Here is a 16,767-nt window from a genome sequence, read left to right on the forward strand (position 1 = left end):
CTTGCAGTTGAAAGGATGTGCGAATTTAAGGTTTATACGACACAAGATGGGAACTACTGGCGTGAAACAACCAATCATAGACTGCAGCGTGTAGATGAGTCGTACTCACGGCCACGGGCAACTGTTCGAGAATCACTGACACAATATCACTGTGAACGTTAACTTTTGAAACTATTTTCTTGTTTTAGTCCGTTATTACTGGATATATGCGTTATTGTTTATGCACACTTTATAATGGAGTAATAATTGTAAGATGATTACTTGTTTTGAAGCGAAAAAACACAACTTTTAAAACACTTTTGATAATTTATTAAAGAGCCCAACTTATAACGTCCGTACTGCGCGGGGGGACCGCGCGACTAATGAATCTACTATATATAAACTAATATTCATCGAATAACGTATTAAACTACCATTTAAAAAAATGTTTAAAAAATGTACCTACTATAATTATTGTCCGTATTTGGCAGTTTACAGGTGACATTTTAAAATGTTCGTGTAATACTTTATTGGACGGATAAATTATTTTAACCAAGGATTGAAAAATCGGCCCTTAATTGTTAAAATGAATCTAAATTTTAAATATTTTATTTTGACGTGTAAAAATATGGGTAAGTACACAGACATAGGTATATTAAGATAAACTACGCGAGTGTACCTTTGTACTTTCCGTGTCCAAACTAAGTTTATGACACTTACTTGACGCTGGCCTACACTCAGTCCGCGCTTGCAGTTCGCCAAGGAAAGACGTGAAGCTGAATAAAGTAAAATGCCGAATTGCGCCGTTATAAACTGTAGAAACTCCACAGCTGTGAGCTCAGAGGAATAAACCGTGAGTCTGTGAGTGGGCGAGTTATCCGAGATGACGTTTCCTTCCACCGGTAAGTAATTTTCTAATCAGAATATGCACTATTTATTTTAAAATCAAATAAAGAATATCTGTGGAAAACGATCGTGACAAACATGGATACCAAATCATACGGAATGATTCGGAATACATTGCGGCTTTTACTTGGCCCGGTAAAGATCGCGTCGTACGATAATAAGCAATGAATAGCGTCTTCTCATCCTCCGCTCCTGTTGGCCTTAGCATGATGATATTTATAGCATATAGCCTTCCTCGATAAATGGGCAAATCTAACACCGAAAGAATTTTTCAAATCGGAAAAGTAGTTCCCGTTTTTGTTTTTGTATGTATGTACACCGATTACTCCGAGGTTTCATTACCGATTTGCGTGATTCTTTTTTTGTTCGATGCGGGATGGTGTCGAATTGGTCCCATAAAAATTTTATTCGGATAGGCCCAGTAGTTTTTATTTTATGAACATTTTTGTCTGTACTCGATGCCTTAATTGAAATGTAGCAAGTAAGTTTGATTCACTTCCCGGTAACCGATTGAGCTGAAATTTTGTATACCTACCTACGTATGTAAATTGGATAACGATGAAACATTATCATGACATAGAGCTGATTTGATGATGGAATCGGAAGGTGGCCATAGGAACTCAGTAATATATTGACTCAACTTTATCGAGATTGGGCTCGTTTGATTCGTGTTGAAAAATACACTAAAAAGTATTAAATAAATATAACTGCGTTAAAAATAACCGACTTCAAAACTTCCTTTTTGTAAATATCACATCTAAATAATATGTAGTAATTAATAATATCAAATCTTTTTTATTTATTACTTTTCCGTTTTTGAAGTCGGTTGTTCTTAACGCAGTTATTTTTATTGTGTGCTAAGCTGTAGGCCAATTCAGTATGGTATCATTTACTATCGTTAGATCTTTGAATTGAATAAAAAAAAAAGAATGAAATGCCAAGAATGATAAAATTACCCAGTATGTTCACAATTTCCAGAGCCCGCAAAAAAATAAAATCACATAAAATAAGTTTTCCATTTGGTTTTTAAAAACTTGCTCTATCCTGTGCTACACGAGCACGAGCTCTTGACTATGCAATAAAAAACTTGTAATTATAAGTTATAATAACATTTATTATAGAGAAATAGAATAAAAAGGAGTTTTAATTTGAATAAATGTACAGCGTACAGCGTATTTTTTTTTAAATTACCAGATTTTAATATTATAGGAATCGTCGTTTATAGGTATTAGGTTAATTAAAACATAATTTTCGGGGATTCATTGTAAATTCTCGACCACTTTATTATAAAAATCTTGTAAGTTTCCATGTATAAGTTTACGATGCACACTCATCATGGCCAAACCATTGAGGCGATTTTCACTCATAGTGCTTAGCCAGGTTTTTAGTCTCCTGAGGCTGCTAAACGATCGCTCTACCGTACACGTCGTGCATGGAACAGCGATCAAAATTTTCAACTTTTATAGAATCTCTATGAAACAAAAACTATGAAAAAATCCATTCAGTTATGTCATAAGTACTAACATTATTTTAAACAATATGAATAATTATGATAGATATTATATATTTAATAAATAACAAGTACTTAGGTAGCCCCTCGTCTGTGGGGCGCGGCCATCGTGGAATGTGCGCATCTGTGGGGCCACACTGTGGTTCATCCACAGACAGATCCATTTGAAGCACACTAGTGCATTTTAATCGCAATTTCCCTATTTTTTTATATGAAAAGTACTAGAAAACTTAAGAAATAATTAAATCTCATTAAATTTCCGACTATATAGTATTCATCATGTATGAAGTGAGCTATAAAAATAAGCTTTAATTGATGGTCAAAAATGTAGTACTGTCATGTCAACTAATTTTGATTATTTTATAAAAATGAAACATTTTTCAAACGAAATTTAGTTTAATTATGAAACCTTACATATGTTCCTAATAATATAGCTAAAAATCTCATACACCATGCGTACATATTTTTTCTACAAAACATGTTCAAAAGTTAGTGGACTGAAGTGCCGTGTTTTTGACAGCATAAAAACCGTTAGTAAACCGACCAAATAGGGAAGTTATGTGATTCTATAGGTCTTTCTATTCTGTATATACCACGGTAGGTTAGAGGGAACTAGAATGATTTTTAATAAGATTTTAGAGACGATTTGTATTTGGTCACGAAGTAACCACACTGTGGCCCCCACACATATCCGCAAAAGTTTACACCTGCCACTGTGTGGTTCCTCCACTGATGAGGGGGTAGTTTTCTATTTTTAAAGTAGAGGTCTTGTAGACATTGTCTCTGACTGTGTTCCAGGTTTTTAAGATTAGGATATACCTACGTAGATACTAAGTTCTAATAATAGAAGAAGAATAAAACAACTGAATAATTTTAGTAGGTAAGTAGGTATCTTTATTTTATTACATTCTATTCACATCTACATTCAGACATTTAGATATTTTTCTTTATTTCTAATATTTAAATATTATCTAGGTAAATTGTATTGAATAAGACGAAACTCGCAACTTTGTCCTCGTAAATAAGTTTGCGTTGCGGAAAAATAACTTAGTAACTAGGTATATTTTTAACAATTTTTTTTAATAGCCTAGGGATTATAAAATCGGATTACACTGTGAAATTCTAAATATATTCGAAAAAATATTGTTCGCGAACGTAAACATATTTTTATACCGTCTGAATAGTTCTTTATTAATCGGTAAAAGCGGTTTTGATTGTTCCACATTATTTGCTTCCGTAAGATTTGCAAAGGTATACATATAAAATGCTGGAATTGAACCAATATTTATGACCCTATGGAATTTTTCAGAGTCCAGTTTAACTTGATGTCCCGCATTTAGTCGGTGTGATTGACCCTTTAAATCAGCTGTTAGTTCTGGTTCATACATCACCGTTCCTTTTAGAACTCTCAGAGAAACGTTCACCAATTCTTGTGGGATAAATTTGTCTTGTTCGTAGCCTAAAAAATTAACAAATTTGAAAAATAATTTGAGCAAAATTTTCGGACTAAATTAACACGTTCACTGCGGCATGTCCAGTATCGGGCCATCAGCGACTACACCACAGTGCGGCGCCCAAAATCGCAGTTTTCACCGTGGTGCGGCGAGGTTTTTTATATGTTAATCAATGACTAGAAAAGAGACAAATATATTTTTGTGATCACAGTTTGAAGTAGGACTCAATTTCGTTTAAAAATCGTATGGCAAAATATTGGACCAACGCATAGAAAAGAAACCGTTTCTTTTGTGTGCGGCATGTCAAATATTTTGCCATGGACAAGCACCTCATGCCGCACTGTACTGCGAGCGCGCCGCGTGTCAGTCTCGCATAGTGATGCACCAGGACCGAAGCACTTTTCTTTTGAGTTTTTTTAAATGACAATGATACCTTAAAGGCTTTAGTTTTTTTACTTTCTTTTATTTCGTAGCATAAATGCAAAAATGTGATGACAGTTGTGAAAATAATATAAAACATTAAAACAAAAGTTACTGAACAATTTCCTGATAGTACTCTATCAAGTACCTTGTTTTATATGTGTTTTTTTTTGTATCGACGATCTCGTTATCTGTTAACAAACAAAATTGATTTATATCGATATTGATGTTTTATTTTACAGTGTTTCCCATCGCTATTACTGTAAACATGCCGTATCAACGCAGTGCGGGATGGCAAATAATTTTTCACAAAATCAGGGGTTTACATTTTCCCTCATATCTTTTAAACTATTCGGTCAAATTAAAAGCTATTCATGCGGTATATACTAGACTATATATACTATTATCTGAAAAAAAAAATTTTTTTGAAATATCTTGAAATTTCATGAAATTATTAACCTTCAAAGTCAGAAGGTGCGATGTGATAAAAATGGCTCATGACGCACAGTGGTGAACTTGCCGATGTGAAGTATGGAAGACATGCCGCAATAACGGTAAGTTTGGCATTTTAGGTGCCGCAGTGAACGTGTTAAGCAGATAGTAACAGACCTGGGAAATCCGCAATAAAAACGACGTCGCTATAATTATTCCACGAATGAACATCATCTTTTATATTCTGCAAATAACTCCTCCAATTGAGCCCCTCATCCAACAATGGCATGATGTACGACAATTGCTTAAACGGCGACCAGGATACAGTTAACATATCTGCTTTTGAAAACATTCGCTGGATAAAACGGCCGTTCATGGAACACCACACGTCAACATAAATAGAAATGTTTTCTGAAAGTGAATTCGCTGAATTTTGCCTTCCTGTGTGTGTTTTAAGGAGTCTGTCTTTCAAACAATGAGCATATTGGTAAACCATGTCGCCATGCCGTGTCCATCGATCGTTAGGCGAATAAATGTAAGGGTCTACGAAATATTCTGCTTTGTTTTCGTTATTCACTACTTTCACGACGACGGAGTAAACGTCCCACGTGTGAACCATCATGTCCCAGGAATATCCGTATAGACCGTTTGTCCAGTTGTTGTAACCCTTCAATCAAACATTGTTAAAATTTAAATATGCTACAATGTAAAGTCAGGCGAGCTTCAGCATATTGTATTGCTCTATCACTCGGTCTCGCAAATGTCTTTTTAAAATTGGGATGCGATAATTATTATGAGTGATGAAATCAATTATTAGTATAACTAACTATTTTTATTAGTGGATGAATTTCATTTGTCCCGAGCCCGATTCCATGCTCTATTTATATTTTGTTTTGGTCAGTGCACTTGTTTTATTTATTAAAAATTTCCATAAAATACCGATGAATTACTAAGGAACTTACTTTATCCAAAAAATAATTCGTGTTCATATTTCATTAAACAAGTATGAGTACATTAATACCAAAATTAAATTAATGCTAGCATTCATTTAATTCATATTAACTACATTAAAGGTCGAAATAATTAAAGTCACTTGATACTGAAGAATATTTATTAGAGTACCCTACATACCTTTGTAATAAAATGAGAATATGGCAAAAACGCTTGAGTCATGACGTGTAATAGAATCAATAAAAAAGTTCTCATTTTTCTTTTATCGTATTTATCTTTACATTCTTCTGAGTTTTTTGTTAGATCATCACTTTTTTCAAGCTTTTTATCTGATGTCTCCTTTTCATTACCGTCACATACTTTCTCATTTGTCTCATTATTTTTATCCTCAATCATATTATCCACATCAGAATCTTTAGATAATTTTGATTCATTTTTATCTTGAATGTGTTCTTTGTTAGTTTTAAATTTATCATACAGTTTAGCCAATATCTCTCTCAATGACTGAATACGTCTATGAAAAAAAACTACAGTCGAAGGAATGGCACGTCGAAATAATATTTTAGGCCAATCGAATGGATAATATAAAGGCATTGTTGCTAAGCAGACCCAAGGAAACATACCTAAAAATAAAAGCAAACGTAATATTATACATTTAATTGCCTTAAGATATTTCAAAAACTTACCAATCGCAAACAATCGAGTATTCATAAGATGGAACAGTGCACAGAAAATCATAGCAATGTGCCTTGTTTTAGACCACATCATCCAAAAAGCGATGGTCAGGTCAAAGACAAATATAAACCAGTGCACTATCAAGTAATTTATTTGAGGGCCCGTTAAGAATAATCTGGAAAATATAAATTATGTACCTATGTGTGTGTTATTTTGTAATGATACAGTAAAGGTTTATTAATGTAAGTACCTAAGGCAATTATTTATTTTTATACTGGGTAGGTAAATTAACTTACTTAAACGGGCTGAATACCCAGTGTTCACTCAAGTTAGGTACAGAATAACCTGTCAGCCATTCCGCTGTCCCCTTCTTCAATCCTGCTACGAAGTACAAGATGAAGAACTGATATTTCAGTATGAAATAATTCCAGTATGGCACGGTTGTTCTTTTCAGTGATGGATTCAAAAACACGTCTATTGACCTGCACCATTGAAAATGCATTAATTAGTTTTAAAGGAAACTAATTAAACACGTAACTATAGCTATGAATTCGTGGCCATCTAATGAAGTAAGAATATTGTAAGTGGTTTTGCCTGTTGAAGGCTTTATCTTTTCCTACGTAAAATAGACTGAGCATTTATAATAGTAATTTTTAATTGAAATTTCTCACCAATAGTATCCAGCCTCCGTGCACGACAGGAGAAGCGAAACCAGGCCGAACAAATAGCTATGGTTATTCCAAAAACTCTTCTCTATGAGGAATAGATACCAGTAGCATATCGTGAATGCCCAGGAACTCAAGCGAAATCGGTATCCGAGGGTTATACCAAGTGCACCTGAAAGAAAGTGTTAAAAATCTTCTCCTTTTTTAATATTTTTCATACGCTACAAGTTCTAGGAACGTTGATATTCTTATTATAATCATAAATATTAAAAAATTGCACATTACTAAGAAATTATTTCGCCTGATGAGTAGAGATCATAATGTGTGTAGGAATCCATGCTATGAGCTCATAAGAATTTTGCCTTTGCTTTTAAATAATTTAGATTCAAAGAATGGTAACTAAAAACCTGATTTTCCAAATCGCATTAGTTAAAAAATAATTTTAGAAAAACAATTACACGTGAACAAATTCAATGAATTAATGAAATGAAAAATCACAAATAATTAAAATATGAATAATTCGTTGACGTAAAGCTGAATTACTTATCCTAAATAATTTTTTTTTTTTCAAATAAAATTAATCACTTAAACCATTAATGGTCATAAATTAACCTTTTCTGCGCAGATAGGGATATTCGCATTTGAGTAGATTTATTTAAAAGTGTAGTGTGTAGTGATTTTTATTTAAAATGCCATAAATTAGTTTATTACCCACTCTCTTAGCAAACTTACCGCTCCTAAGTTTGAAGCTATAGTACCTATAAGCCTTCATATAAAATACAAACCTTGTTAAAAAGCACAATAACTTACCAAGCCACAATATCAGATATACCAGGGCCATGTACGGCAAGGAGACAGCAGTCACAAACGGCAGCAGAGGAAAGTGGCAGGTGTTGGGGTCGCCCCAGCGCGTCGGCATCACCGCTCCTCCTCTCTCATCGGGGATGTCCAAGAGCATGCAAATACCTATTTACAACTTATAGTATTGTACCTATATGCAGTTTATATGTCAGGACTTGGAAACGCAATACTTAGAATTTTGGTACCTACGCAAACTATAGCTCGTAATACCTATCGTAAAGCATTTTATTCTTCTTTATGTACGTGTACATAGAGACGATTCTATAAATTGCATATTTACATCTCAAATGAAACAACATCTAGCTAACTATTCAATTGTCTTAAATACCTAAATAATATTATGTTTTAGTTAATTTTATTATTTACCTATGTATCATTAAATCATATATGTACTTAGATTAACATAATATACTTAATTATTGTTATTTATAACATAAAAAGTTTCGAAAGTTGCGAAACGATGACATCTATAAAGGCGAAAGTTTGTAAGTATGGATGTATGGATGTTTGTTACTCTTTCACGTAAAAACTACTGAACCGATTACAATGAAATTTTAGCACACATATAGAGGGTAACTTGGATTAACACATAAGATAGAGTTATATCCCGGAAATCCCACGGGAACGGGAACTATGCGGGTTTTCCTTTGAAAACGCGGGCGAAGCCGCGGGCGGAAATCTAGTAGGTATAAAAGTAAAATAATGTTCTAAGTTGAAAAGAGTACGAATTTCTTACCAAATAATATTCTAGTTATAGCCAGACTCGAGGAATCCTTTGGGGTGTATAAATAATTAATAATTTTCCCGCAAGTCACATCTTGTATGGGAAATCCGAATTGCTCCAAAAACTTTTCATTTAGACATACATAAATCTTTATAGCGCTGTTTTTAGCGCATAAATCTGAAAGGGCATGATAAATATTTTTAATAGAAAATTTCATATTGATTCCGAATTATGATATAACTACGGAATTCCCAATTACTGTTCAATATCATATCTTAATACTTAGTTACCTACTAAATTTTACCTTGCGTTTCGTGATAGTTAATAATTCTACACTTAATATACTTACTTAATCAAATAATAATAATGTTTGCGATTATCTACATTCTACAGCAATATTATTAACAAACTAGTTGTCCGCTCTGGCTTCGCCCCTTATTGTTGATCCAACGCGAACGGTGAAAATTTTTGATCGGCCCAGTAGTTACTGAGATTAGCGCGTTTAAACAAACAAACGTGCAAACTCTTCAGCTTTGTGTTTTAAGTAAGTATAGAGGTATAGAATTATAGATAGTATAGATTTACTTACACAGAGCTTTTAATCTTTTCATTTTCTCCTGCCTCTGCTGAAGACAACCCCAAGACTGATACAAAATTTATTACGTTGAAATAAAATAACCTTTGTTCATCTATTGTACATTTAATCATGTAGACATTATGGAATGAACATGTCAGTGAAATTATGCATACAGGTATCGGTTAATGGAATCCTAAGCTCTGAATAATTACGCTGAAACGCCAAACTAAATTTGTGGCTGAATAATATATGATCCATCCATGTGGAAATGTGGAGAGGGTTAGCAAGTCACTGTACCTGAGTTTTCAATATTGTTCTGACGTATTGAACATATTACATACCTACCTATAATTTTTTAAAGAATAGAAAAAAAATCTCTTGACCACACGTGAACCCGTCAGAGCAATGGAATTTATTCTACCTACATACTAGACTACGCTTAAAATGGTAGTTCCTGAGATTCGCGCGTTCAAATAAACAAACAAACTCTTCAGCTTTATAATATGTATTAGCATAGATTTCGGTTTAATTTGTCTAAAGGACACCCCATTCTCATTATAAAGAGTTTATGAATGCAATCAAACTAAATATAAAATTATGAAATTCATTTTTATTGAATAGCCTACCTAACCTACTACCCATGCATTTGAATATCTGTCTCTTTAACACACTTTTATTAGCTTCATCTGTATGTTTTAAGTAACCCACTCCTTTAGACTTGATTTTTATCAACTTTAAACTAAGCTTTAAACGGATAGATTTAATTCATACTTTGTAGGTACACTTTGACAATACAATTACATATTTCATTTTTTTCAATTAATTATTTGTAAGCATACTTACGTTCACACATTAAGTACTTACATTTTCATTTTCCTTGTATTTTTTTTCCAAAATATACACTTATTATAAGTTGCAATGATGTGCAGAAAAAATATAGGATCTGCCAGTGAAAATTCCGTCAAAATCGATGTAGTTCTTGAAGAAAAGGAACGATACAAAACGACAGACGGATAAAAATTGTAAGTATAAGAAATATCTTTTATATATCTAATAATAATTATTATGAAGTATAAAGGCAGTAGGCCGGTACCTACACATCAATACGCATTTAGTTAAAGAGCGCTTATTGAAAAAATTACACAAAGACACTCTACTTTTATTTATTTGTATAGACTATAGGTTTATATTAGCTTTCGTACTGTAAAAGCCTAAACTTTTATATGATATAATATATAAACACTGAATTAATAGACCATAGATAGATGTCTTTCATTCTTGAATTTAATTTTCTTTAATTAGTCATTCACAAGAAATAGGAGAAACAGATATGGAATCTGCCAGGTACATAAGAAGTTTAGTAACCCATCAAGAATTATCATTTTGATATTATTAGAAGTTAGGTAGAATATTAGTAGAAATGGTACAAAAAATAAAACAAACAATTTTCCTGAAATAATTTATTTCTTCAACACTACATTTGATACAATTATCTACGTAGACACTCATTATTGTCAAAATAGCGTAAATACACAGTAATATTTTATTCAAAACCGTTGCATCCGTATACTATAGATATATTTGTATGATTTAATTTAGTTGTAAAGCAAAATTTGTAATTAAAAAATTAAAAATTGATGTCATTCATGAATATTAAATATAAAATTTAAGTGTTAAAGTACCTTTAATATAAGAAAAATTAAGTGGGATGAAAAATATGTACTAAAGTTTCTTAAAATTTAAAATTTAAATAAGTAAATAATTTTATTGTGAGAACATGTAAAATAAAGACACTGCTAAGAGCAATTTTTTTTAATTATTGCGTTTTATCATCAAAAACGTGCGAAATAATAAAAAAAAAATCTAAAACGATTTTGAAATGTAAATTAATCTAGAATAAATATATATATTTTATAAATTTATAAATTATTAATATTTACGAAGTGTTATTCCAGATTCAAACAACCCAAATGTAATAAAAATAAATGTATGCAACGGTTCTCAATAAAAATACAATAATTGATACTAATTGCAACATTTAAAACTGACGACAATGAATAATTAACGTTAATTGTAATAAGTCTAAATATATTCGAAGGTGCTGTTTCTTTGTACTATTGAATATTTGCTTGACATTTAGAAAATATTTTATTATTATTGGTATATTTACTAAATTTCTTAGTAAATAACATAAAATATTATTAAATAAAAAGTAGGTAAACTTTTAAGTGTTAGGGTAAGGGTTAAAATTATGCAACAGAAAACCAATTAAAATAAAAAACAAAAAAATAATAAAACGAAACCTTTATTAAATAAAAATAAAGCAACAATAAACAAAATGTACATAATTCACAAAATTTCATATTCGTATACAATACGACATCAAAAAAACATAATTTCGAACGAAATACAATTGCAGACTATAAAACGTAAAACCAAATTTCACAGATAATTAAATAGCGGTATGGATCTTAAACAAGCATATTAAAGGCATTTATTAAACTTAAATCTAAAATTAAACATTTACGCGATAATAGGATACAGTTTTTTAGAATGTGATTAATAAACAAATGGATAATTTTATATCCTTCATTATTTATTAATCACACCTAAAAAGACACAGCTTGTAGGAACTATCACACAAACATAATACTCTATGTTCAATAAAAATTAATCTCATTACTGAAACACAAATTAAATCACAGTTTAAAATGATCTCTTTGTACATTCTTACGTAGGAAATATCATTTTTTGTAAATAGACCTTTAATTTTAGTTTTTATTATTCAAAAAGTTTTTATCCTGATTTTTATGAAAATACCTTTGAAATACCAAGTATATATTGAAAATGGCAATACTAAGTGAATGTGGTAAATTTTAAAAACGGCAAAAATTTACAAATGTTAGTGAGCGTATATTATGTAGATAATAAATACTGCATTCGAAATGGGAATATTTTTATCAAATGACAATATTATTAATTTATTAGAAATCAAATATCTATGACACAGGAGAGATCGTGTTTTTAAATTTCAATTGCGAATCACCTACAAGCGGAATGTTAATAATATACTTCATTTGAAATCCGACTTTCACTTACCCAGCAAAAGAAAAAAAATATTAGAATTAATTTAACAATTTGTAAAAAATATTTCCAAATAATTTTGTTATCGTTTTAGAGGAAAAAATTGATAAAAAAAATATATCTCAATCAACTGGCAACAATAGCAAGGCCTGTACCACGAAATCTTGTGAGCTAACGACAAACGATGTCAGTCATACAAATTGCGATACTAAAGCGCAATAAATAAAATGTCTTATAAATTATAATACCTTTTTTGGGTAAGTGAAAAGGACAAAACGGCTATCTAACAAAGCAGGATCTATATAATTAACAATTCATTCAATTATATTGTATTAATATTATTGAAACCCTTTGGTAACAATAAAGTCATCTATTTTGAAGTACTATTTTTATTGGATGGCCTCGTAACAGAATTTTGTTAATCTTTCATACAAAATACCATTTGCTAATACAAACATTATAAGTTAAACTGTTTTCATATAATAGTTTTAAAATAATGTAGAACAGTAATAAATAATATTCATAATTCAACAGACCTAGATTATATAGTACTGTATTTTATGGAAACATGTTTATAGTATTTTCTATAAATGTGGCACTATTCAAAATATAATATTTTTACAAATCTAAAAGTAATAGAAATATAATAACGAAAATTATGTTTCATTATTATTTGTTTAATTTAAAATAAAAAAGAATGTAGTTATATTTTAACTTTGTCTGCGTTGACTAGTTAAAATTATTAATATAATAATAGATACAATAAATTTAATATTTTTTGTCGAATGAAATAGTTGTTTTTAAGCTACAATAAACGATGATATTTTTTCTAATTTCTTGTTAACATTTTGAACTGCACATAGTTTAAACATCGCCGTAGTCAGGGCATTTTAGGAATTATTAAGAAAATATCAAATTTAACTTCAATTACAGATCTAGCCTATTATTGTCTCTCTTTCCATACAAAGCCATAAAATTAGAGTTTAATGGCCTTCCTTCAACCGATCTCACCTCAAACTAACTTCCAAAGCAAGTCAAACCTATCAAACAATATTAAACTTTGTTGATTGTAATTTCATGATGATTTTATAATAATTTAAAACATCAAAATTCAAACTACGACATAGCGTTGTATGTTGTGTGGAGTTTGTAGTTTCAAATTGCCTGACTACAGCATTTTTTATTTACCTCTCGTCACAATAACAAAACGAGATATTTTAACATTTTTAATCCTTTTTAATGTATATAGCTTCACGTTCATGATCATGGACCACACCCCCAGGGCCGGGTAAATAAGAATGTCCGCTGAGATAAACGTCAACTGCTCTAGCGGCTTGTCGGCCTTCGGATATCGCCCATACTACCAGAGATTGGCCTCGGCGGCAATCTGGAAAACATTTTTATTATTAATATTGTATAATTTGAGAATAATCTGTTTATATCTGGGTAGGAAAATCTAAACTAACAGGTTGTTCAGATGAATTGAAAGACAAAATTTCATACAGTTTTCTGGTTCTTAATTAAATATTTCGTGATCTTAAGATCCCCCAGAATCTTACCCTTTCCTGACAAGAATACTGGCAGAATAGCGTTTGCAGAATCAAATAATATCATTTATTCAATATGGAAAGATGTTTAAATTGTATTCGTTAAAGTAAAAGATATTTATTTTAAAAGCCATATAATAATAATAAAAATAAAATATATAAAAGTAAACATACCACCAGCTGCAAAGACGTTTTTAAAGGGCGTCTTGTAAATATTGTCCTTTGCTGTTTCGATGTTGCTGCGTGCGTCCAGTGGCAATTCTGTCGTATTAAAACATTATTGTTAGTAATATGTATTTGAAAGATGTTTTTATTGAAGTTCGATAATGCAACTTATCCGTAGTACTCAGAATACTTTAGACTTTTTAGAATCTATCAATATAGACAAAGTTTATGCATTTCTTTTTACCTCTCACTAACACACCCACGATTTATATGCAACATGTACACACGTCAATAGACGATATACGTGTGTACATGTTGTATGACTGTATGCACTCACCGAGTTGCATGTGAACACGCTTGCGTGTATATACGCGTCTAGGGGGCGTGTCTGTGTGTGTAGAGCGAGCCGCATGGCGGCTAGAGTATATGTGTGTATGTATAAACGTGCTTACACGGTGCATGTCGATCCAGTTATGTGGTATGTGACTTCGAGGCCTGTCCGAGCTGTATATCAATGCGTGCGGTCCGTTTACATATGTGTGCGTGCATACACGTATCCATAACCTTTGTCTGTGTCCGTTTACCGAGCTGCGTGCCACACTATACGTGTGTGCGTATCCATACTTTTCTATTTTTTATTCATTCTATTCTATTCTATTTCTATTCTCGGTTTACTTTTCTACGCGTGTATGTGTCCACTACGCGTGTTGTATCCGCAGCTGCATGTTACGCTACATATGTGTGCGTGTCCACTGCGCGTGTCTGTGTCCGCACACTGAGCTGCGTGTCGGGTTATAGGCCACATGTGTGCGTGTATATTTGCGAGCTGAGTGTCTCGCTACATGTGCGTGTGTCCAGTACGCGTGTCTGTATCTACAGCTGCGTGCCCCGCTACGTGTGTGCGTGTATACACACGTGCACTCACCCAGCTGCGTGGCGACGTGCCGCTCGGGCCCGAGGAAGCCGAGCGCGAGCAGCACGAGGTCGGCCCGGTAGCGGCGCGCGGAGCCGGCCCGCTCGCGCATCTCCCAGCGCCCGCCCGCGCCGCGCTCCCACTCCACTTCCACTGCCGACACGCCGCACACGTTGCCGTTACCTGCAAAACATAATATTATAAACACTATACAGGGTGACTGGTAAAACGTCAGACGCATTTTGACAGGAGCTTCTTCTCATGAAACTGAACAACTTTTGTTCTACAACTTTGCTGAATTCGTAGAAAAAAATTTGGACTTTGTAAGGAAACTTCGCTAATCAGCTGACCGATTTCCATACAAAGTCCAATTTTTTTTTTCTACGAATTCAGCAAAGTTGTAGAACAAAAAATGTTCAGTTTCATGAGTAGAAAATCCTGTCTAAATTCGTCTAACGTCTTACCTTTCACCTGGTATAAAACAAATGACAGGAGTACGCCGCAGACACGAGAGTAGCTATCTCTTTAGTTATATAATATGACCACACATAACTACCACTTCACATAAAACGAAAGACGCGGACGTCAATTGGAACGCGCTGAATGCAAGCTTAACTATCTCTATAGTCATGTGGGTGTGACAACGAGTCGCCGCGATGCACTGTAGTATACGTGCATCGGCATATTGGCCACACAAACGAATGACTGTCGAAGTTTTGTGTTCCTAGGTGCTCATATGTGGAAAAAATTAAATAAGCCAAACATTTTTATTTGCATGATAGTTGGCAAAAAAGCTATAAACTTATCAATTTCCTTTTGTTTTTAAAAAAATATAAAAAAGTAATTTTTAAAACATTGTATTACTTAAATGTTTTAAATACTGAAGAATACTTACCATCATCAATGAATTCTTTGGTGAGCGTAGAGAATTTCCTTGGATCGTTGCCAAACTTCAGTTTCACTTCTTCGTGTCCATAGTCAACCCTGGCAGAAAAATAACAATTGATTTATCGTACTTCTTTTTATTTTCTAGCGGTAATTCTGATTTAGATTTTTTTAAACAATATATCTATAAATTTCATTAGAATTAATTACTATGTTACTATACTACTATAGTATACATATAGTGTATGTGTATACTGAAATCTAGGCCAACTAAAAAACTGATTACACAATACAATAATTATATAAATATTACCTGATTTAATAATTTATTACCTGAAAACTCTAGGCCACTGCGGCCACGGGTTATCCTGTCCTCTAGTGGGTTTTGGTTCGGGGAGGATTTCAAACGTTGTGATCGATTTGGCACCTTGACGCAGCGAAGTTGCTATACAGTCACATCTGCAATCATTTTCTATGATTAGAACATAACTTTAAATTGTGTAACGACGGAATCGTTATATGTGACTACTATTATAAATAGTGTACTGTATATTGTAGGTAATCATAGTTCTGGTAGACTAGAAGTAATACTTATTTTGAAACTACACTTAAATCAAAAAGTGCAATATAGAAAAATGGAGAATTAACAGCAGTGAAAACTGACAAAATGTAAGGGCGTGTTTATGCGTAAATAACTTCACGAATGTAAATAGATAAGGGCGCGCCGCGCGATGGATAATACGATGTATGCGTACGCATGCGTACACGTACACGCAAAACAAATAACTTAGAATGCAAGCTAAATGTATGAATGCCGTTTTTGTTGTTTTTGTTTGTGTGTTTTTTTTCTATGTTTGTGTAAGTGTTTATTGTAGATAATGCTATAGATGTTCCATCCTTACCCAGTATCCCCACCCCCAATGACGAGTCCTTAGCGGATATGTGTGGAGCGACCTTAGCGTGACCCCCCGCAGGGCCCGCTTGCTTCTTCTGCCAGCCCTGGAGGAACTCCATGGCAA

The 16,767-nt window shown here is 32.7% G+C and overlaps 2 protein-coding genes across 2 annotated transcripts; both read right to left on the reverse strand.

Annotated features, from left to right (window-relative positions):
• Window positions 1-3,489: 3,489 nt before the first annotated feature.
• Window positions 3,490-7,958, reverse strand: GC (gamma-glutamyl carboxylase). Its single transcript, XM_090107035.1, has 7 exons — window positions 7,803-7,958; window positions 6,999-7,164; window positions 6,624-6,809; window positions 6,339-6,502; window positions 5,833-6,275; window positions 4,879-5,368; window positions 3,490-3,854 (listed from the first exon to the last, which is right to left on the reverse strand). The coding sequence occupies exons 1-7, from the start codon at window positions 7,948-7,950 to the stop codon at window positions 3,490-3,492; spliced, it is 1,962 nt and encodes a 653-aa protein (XP_089963161.1). The 5' UTR covers window positions 7,951-7,958.
• A 3,483-nt stretch (window positions 7,959-11,441) lies between these two features.
• LOC149904358 (uncharacterized) lies at window positions 11,442-16,762 on the reverse strand. Its single transcript, XM_090107036.1, has 7 exons — window positions 16,726-16,762; window positions 16,651-16,678; window positions 16,082-16,207; window positions 15,759-15,847; window positions 14,876-15,046; window positions 13,960-14,046; window positions 11,442-13,625 (listed from the first exon to the last, which is right to left on the reverse strand). The coding sequence occupies exons 1-7, from the start codon at window positions 16,760-16,762 to the stop codon at window positions 13,465-13,467; spliced, it is 699 nt and encodes a 232-aa protein (XP_089963162.1). The 3' UTR covers window positions 11,442-13,464.
• Window positions 16,763-16,767: the final 5 nt, after the last annotated feature.

Source organism: Colias eurytheme, chromosome 11 (assembly GCF_061535395.1).
Source record: "Colias eurytheme isolate Ceu_HAF_F1 chromosome 11, ilColEury1 Martin Lab GWU primary, whole genome shotgun sequence".
NCBI classification, from domain to species: Eukaryota; Metazoa; Arthropoda; class Insecta; order Lepidoptera; family Pieridae; genus Colias; species Colias eurytheme.

Coding starts and splice junctions, on each gene's coding strand:
- GC (XM_090107035.1), bottom strand. CDS start 7,950: ATGCTCTTGGACATCCCCGATGAGAGAGGAGGAGCGGTGATGCCGACG. Junction 7,165..7,802: donor ATATCTGATATTGTGGCTTG/GTAAGTTATTGT, acceptor ACTTTCTTTCAG/GTGCACTTGGTATAACCCTC. Junction 6,503..6,623: donor TGGGTATTCAGCCCGTTTAA/GTAAGTTAATTT, acceptor TATATTTTCCAG/ATTATTCTTAACGGGCCCTC.
- LOC149904358 (XM_090107036.1), bottom strand. CDS start 16,762: ATGGAGTTCCTCCAGGGCTGGCAGAAGAAGCAAGCGG. Junction 15,848..16,081: donor CAGTGGCCTAGAGTTTTCAG/GTAATAAATTAT, acceptor TTTTTCTGCCAG/GGTTGACTATGGACACGAAG. Junction 13,626..13,959: donor AAACGTCTTTGCAGCTGGTG/GTATGTTTACTT, acceptor AATGTTTTCCAG/ATTGCCGCCGAGGCCAATCT.